The sequence below is a fragment of the Styela clava genome, chromosome 1 (genome assembly GCF_964204865.1).
Source record: "Styela clava chromosome 1, kaStyClav1.hap1.2, whole genome shotgun sequence".
In the NCBI taxonomy this organism is placed as follows: Eukaryota; Metazoa; Chordata; class Ascidiacea; order Stolidobranchia; family Styelidae; genus Styela; species Styela clava.
Genome location: NC_135250.1, coordinates 16,285,644 through 16,292,031, shown reverse-complemented (window position 1 = coordinate 16,292,031; position 6,388 = coordinate 16,285,644). Strand labels below are relative to the sequence as shown.

General features: G+C 36.1%; 1 protein-coding gene across 1 annotated transcript; it reads left to right on the top strand.

The window, feature by feature from the left end:
- Positions 1-322: 322 nt before the first annotated feature.
- Positions 323-5,626, top strand: LOC120348384 (elongation factor Ts, mitochondrial-like). Its single transcript, XM_039418497.2, has 7 exons — positions 323-1,128; positions 1,311-1,439; positions 1,764-1,871; positions 2,310-2,394; positions 2,795-2,971; positions 3,278-3,367; positions 5,274-5,626. Exons 1-7 carry the CDS (start codon positions 901-903, stop codon positions 5,567-5,569), a joined length of 1,113 nt encoding a protein of 370 aa, XP_039274431.1. The 5' UTR covers positions 323-900; the 3' UTR covers positions 5,570-5,626.
- Positions 5,627-6,388: the final 762 nt, after the last annotated feature.

Genomic DNA, 6,388 nt, shown 5'->3' with positions numbered 1-6,388 from the left:
TATCTACCGGAAACTTGAATAATCGAACTATTTTGCTATTTCCATTACAATTGGGCGCTGAACAGCTTGTCATTTTACAGCACAAAGTAGCAGCATAAACGAGGATCAGGTACAACTGACAGACAGGCCGGTACGCACGACAGACGACGCAGCGACAATGATCGAAAATGGCGGCCAATTTCCATTGTTGCGCAACTTGGGTATATATGGGCTTTGATTAGGAGTAGCCACAAGAGGCTGTAATTCGCCATGTGATTGAGCGGTCTAATCAGCTTCCAATCTAAAATCCTAATGCACTTCAAACATTTGATTTTACGTGTAGGAATTTTCTGCGATTCTGTCAGCTCCAATTTCGTGATTTTCTGCAAACTTTACAGAGGTAGTCTTATACCGGTAGTTTTATTTAAGAATGACAACCTGGTACCGTACCGGTACCATATGTTACCTGTTATTTATCGGTACCGTACCATGCTGCCAGTACCGGTACCGTACCGGTAACAGTACAATGTCTGACCTGCAGCTGCATCTGCAGGTACCGTAGGTCTGTTCTGTACCGTACCGTACCGTAGGTGGTAGAGATTTACCTAGAATTATTTCAGACTTTTTCATTGAATACCGTACAAACAGAATGCACTGAATTCAGCAATTTCACTGGGACCGTACGGTAACTATTTAGGAATTGCTTTATTCAGTTATTGGAAAAACATACGGTATATACAGGTCTGCAGGTAGACTAATCTAGTCAATAATCTGAACTTGATGAGAAAACGACAGTATTCTGTTATCTGGTTATTGGATCCCAATACTGCAATAAGACTTTTAATATATAAAGTACCGTACGTCGGAATACATTGCCCATCTACTGCAGTAGACTACTACTGTACTAGTCTATAACAACAAATGGCAACAATTAGACCTCTGTTTAAGTCTGGCAAGATTGTACAAAATTTACTTATTCGAACAATATCATCGTCACCATGGTATGCAATAGAACCAGCTACAAAAGACCATTCTCCTTCTGAAGGAAAAAGTAATAAACAGATTCTTTTGAAGCTTCGTAAAGACACCGGGTTTCCTTTAGCAAAATGCAAACAGACTTTGCTGAAAAATGACTACAACTATGAACAGGTGAATGAAACAATTGTGTGAAATATTTTTAGTGTTAACTCGTGATCCAATAGTTTGGTACTATTCTGCTATTACAGTATTAAGATAACTAAATTTTGATGAAACTTAAATTATGAAGGGCTCTGTGTCAAGTTATAAATCAGTAACACCCTTTTTATCTAAGTTCGACAATCTTAATTTAGGCACTGGAAGAAATGAATGAGAATGCTCTTAAAGAGGGATGGAGTAAAATGTCCATGTTAAGCGGTCGAGACACAAGCCAGGGCCTTGTAGCAGCTCAAAGAACTGGGAAATATGCGACCTTATTGGAGGTATTTACTCCGTAGCATTGTCCTCAGTGTATGAATTATAAATTATGTGGAGATCACCAAGCAATGGAGTCTTTGTAACTGTGATTGCAATTTATCTAGTATGAATTCGTATAGCTCCAAAGTTGATTTTTCATCGATAATGGTATAAACGTCAAAGGGCTCAAGAGGGAAAGTTATTTCTGTCATAGGTCAAATAAAGAGTTCCTTGGCGAATCGGATTGATTCAAGAGCGATTGTATGTTGGACACACACTATATAGTTTGATGTCTAATCATCATAGAATATTCAAATGGAGCAATTAGAATATTTTGCTTTTATTTGCAGGTAAACTGTGAGAGTGATTTTGTTGCAAAAACATCAGAATTCCAAAGTTTTGTTGCTGTTGTTACACGAGCAATTATTGATAATTTATCAAAAGATGCACAGGAACATGTAAGGCGTTTTATTAAAAAAACTTGAATGAGAATAGAATACAATATTAGCAGTGTATTGATAAACTGGTGTCAGGACAGGCAACCACTCTGGGTTTGTCTCTATGTTATGGCAAAAAGCTGCATCAAACATTTGTGTGTGTCATGAACATACAACTACTTGCATATCTTTCACTTCCATTTGTATCAAAATTTTACCTTCATATCCTTTATAAAATTTTACCTATTATGCAAAAAAATTGCTTGTTCATGCCGCAGAATGATTCACATTACTGTTGCTCAGTTACTTACCACATTCTCTTACTAACTGGATAACATTGGGTTAGCTGATGCATATTCGTTTGAGATGAGAAGCTAGGGTTTACTGTATGAATAGACTTTGAATGATTGTCTTTAAGATAATAATCTTATACTTGCAAATTGCAATTTATGTTTCCAGGTGGAATTGGAATCGAAAGAAATTCTTGCATTGCCTGTCACAATGAAATCCCAGAATATTAGTGATGTTCTTGCTGCAACGATTGGTAAGAATTCTGTTATATCAAATCATTGGATTTCTTGAATGGTTTTGCAGTAGGTGGAGGCTATACCATTTGTGAGGCCCGTCTTTAACAATGTGCTTCTTGGATCCACCATGACATCATATTAAACCTTTATAAAAATCCATTATGATGCCAAATATATTCCAATAGATGAGTATCACTCGTCAAGGCTCTAATAAAACGTCATTGCACTAAAAAAACGATATCATAACACCCGTTTCTAATCATGTGTGCTTTGCCTAATGGTAATTCCGACTCTGTGGTTTGATTGACATTTTCAAAATCTTTCTTGGTGTTATGGAGTACCCTTTATAAAAGTAATCTTTTTTTGCCAAGTGCCAACCTATTCTTAGTGCTTAATATCGTATACTTTTATCTTCAGGAAAATTGAAAGAAAACATAAGGGTGTCTAAAGCCCTATTTTCTTGTGTTGATGAATCTAACAATGAATTCATTGGAGTTTATACTCACCCAGATCTACAGACGCCTGTCAAAGGCGGAAAATTACCACTCATGGGTCGATATGCAGCTTTAGTAAAAATGAAAACAAGGTCTCAAGGTATTCATCAAGTTAAATTAGCTCAAATCGATTATTGAGAATTGGTTGTTTTTATTCCTAATCCTTCTAAATGGCTATTCAGTTTTATTTTTTATTTTTGCCATTGTTAAATATAAACCATCTAAATGCTGTTCTAAAAATGGAATTTTTAAACCCATTGTTGTCTATATGACTATACATTGCTAGGACCTGTATCCTTCATCACTCAGAAGGTATTGCTTTGTTTGGATTGTAATGTAGATTTGAAAATTCATAAGTTCTGTTGGAAATATTGTTATTAAATCTGAGTTAACTTACTAATTTCAGAACCACAGCGGACATTATGGTTGCAAAGCAAAGCAAGAGACTTAGCACAACATATTGTTGGGATGAACCCAAGTTGTATTGGAAGCAGAAGTAATGTTGCATAATATCTCTATGATAATATATCAGGCGCGCAGCCAGGATTTTCAAAAGGGGGTTTCAAAATCGGAAATTCCTATTGCCGTCCACACCGCGATTACGCGCTCGTTAAAAGAGCCGCCTTTTCAGCGTATAATGATTTTTCTGTTGCTAAATATCGAGATTCTATGAGACTACGAGATTCTAAAATGTCCTTATATATTAATTTAATTGTTTCCACTGCACTAAAATACCTGGGAGATCTGTGGACATAAAAGCTGCCTGGTGTATTTAATTTTGATACGTATTTGACAAGTATACCAGTAAATCAAAAATACAAATTCACCTCCTCGAAATCCACGCCGAGTCGCCGCGATTACCCAACTTGTTAAAAGAGCGGACTTTTTCAACGAAAAACAGTAATCAAAGTAATCAATCCATGACAGATACGGGCGTATTGAGAATGTCTTGCTTTATTAATTTAATTGTCTTCAATTTAGCCTGCGGTTGCGTCGACAAAACAAGAGCCACTCTTAAACACCATGGCAATCCGCGGGCATAAAAATAAAAATGTTTGGGTAAACTGCCCGATTATATATTGTTTTGATCCGTATTTTTTTGCTATTTTGTGAATTCGACAAATTTGAGACGTACTTGTAACACTGACTCCGCTCAATCGCAATGCTGCTACTCCGATTACTTTTAAAGATAAAACTTTTCGAAAAATCTGTAAATCTGCTATAAATTCTCACAGAGTAAAATTTATTTCAGTACAATAAAAACGATTGAATATACTTTAGATTAGTTATCTTATATCTACACAAACCGGGGAAAAGGTCGCGTTCTCGACCTTGTTTAATGTTAACACGAAAATTTTCGACGGCAATTTTAAAGTAATGGATAAAAAGGCAAATCCCGCCCACAATTAACCGTGTTTGGATTTTAGTGACTATATGTTTCTAAACGTCGACCAATCATAATATGGTTTCGCGGGTCTCAACAAAATTGTTTACGGTTTTATTTTCAGTATTCAATAATGCCGCTTTTCAATCGAAAGATTTAGGTCGCGGATTTACATCTTCATTTGTCTTCAGGATCTCGCCATCGTAATCGTTGCACAAATCACGCAGCGCCACTGTATGATATCTCCACACTTTTTGGTCGACTCCCGATTTTTGATATTTGTGTTATTTGGCCAGAAATCATCTTTACTTCGGTGTTTATTCTCCCTAAATCACTAATTCCCCCAACATAAGTTAGTATGTCTTGTCGACTTTTGTGAATCTACTGAGCGTTATTATACATTCATCGGCGGCAAGGTGTTTAAAGGAGTGAATCCGCGACGCAAATTTTTTAATTGAAAAGCTGCAATTTAAAAAATACTAAAAATAAAACCGAAAACAATATAAGTTTTATTGTAAGAGCTTCGGGGGCATTGTAAATTGCAAAATTTGACATTATGTTTGGTTGGCTGAAATCGAAGCACACATTTTATATCAGATCTTGAGATTTTCCTAACGGCAATAACGAATTCGCAAGATCGCAAAAAATACGTATAAAAGCTAAATATAATCAGGCAGTTTTTATATCCATAGATTGCCGTGGTATATTAGAGAAGTAATGTTTTTACTTTGTAAATAGACGCATCCATGAACCCAATTTAATTAATATAGAAAGACATTTTATATTCTCGTAGTTTATCTTGGGTTGAATATTTTACGAGACAGAAAAGTCATTATACGCTGGAAAAGTCTGCTCTTTTTAACAAGCGCGTAATCACGGCGACTGTTTTAAAAGGGGATGGAAATTTTCCATTTTGAAACCCCCTTTTGAAAATCCTGGCGGCACCCCTAGTTCCCGCTATTTGTTTTAAATTTTAATGACTTCAGAAAAATGCTATTATTTGAATGTTTTATTGCAGCAAATGCACCCATCGTGGGAGTTGACAGCGTAGGTCCAATTGTAGAATCTGATGCTAGTGACTCTGTGGAAAGAAACGAAGAAGATAAACCATTATCACAATTGGAAGATGAAGAAATAGATTTAGAAGAACAATATTTTAATAATGAATTACCTACCAATTTCATCGATTCTGACCAACTCTTACATCAACCATTTCTCCTGGACCCAAACATCACTGTTCAGAATTGGTTGGATATCCACAACTTAGAAGTTTTGTATTTTATTCGTTATCGGCTTGGAAGTGATAATGTCTGATTTCGATAGTAATTTTCAATGTTCAGTCATATGTAAACAATATGTTAACTATCACTGCATCTTGAGTTATCAATTTAATCGCTATAACCATAAACTGGTCGTCGGTAACAGTGCTCCGTAGGTTCATAGGATTTCTTATTTATCCCGGGTTTCGAGGAAAGATTATGGAATCTAAATAAATTTATACTACCGCCAGATTGGCTCGAACCACGGCTCCTCGTCCGGTTGTCTGCTCTAGTATGGGGGGAATTTTCCGCCTACCATATCGCATGTGCCTATTTTTAAGATGAGGAGGCGCGTTGTGTCTTGTGCATTCTCGGGTAACATTTACGGCGGCAAGCGAGTAACGACTATCATATGACCGCGAATATGGGTTGAGAAGTGGTATATATGTCCCGTTCACACAGTCGGCGCTTTACAGGGCAGTGCCGATTTTACCATGAGGCGACATAGACTGGCGCCGAGTGGCCTTGACGTTCAAATTTCAAAATCATTTTTGATTGTAAAGGCTTGTTCCATAATAGGACCGTTTTAAAATTTCAGAAAACTGATATTTGTTTATTTTTTTTTTATAAGGTTAATAATTCTTGTTCCAAACATTTATCGTTCAAAATGGTAAAAAAAAAAGATCCAATGAATGAATTTGTCTAAATTTGAGAAACTATCTTAAAAACTTGTTTGGGATAATTGAACAGTTTTTAACATAATATTGCCTTTCGATTTTGACTAATTTGGAAAAACAAGACGGTAGGAAGGCGCCCATTATGGATCTCCGCCAGCAATATTGTGCGGAAAAAATTGTACCAGTTGATTTAAATC

Bases quoted from the DNA above. Each gene is read 5' to 3' on its own strand.
- LOC120348384 (XM_039418497.2), top strand. From the start codon at position 901: ATGGCAACAATTAGACCTCTGTTTAAGTCTGGCAAGATTGTACAAAAT. The intron at 1,872-2,309 runs GTAAGGCGTTTT...TTATGTTTCCAG, and splicing joins CAAAAGATGCACAGGAACAT to GTGGAATTGGAATCGAAAGA. The intron at 2,395-2,794 runs GTAAGAATTCTG...TTTTATCTTCAG, and splicing joins TGTTCTTGCTGCAACGATTG to GAAAATTGAAAGAAAACATA.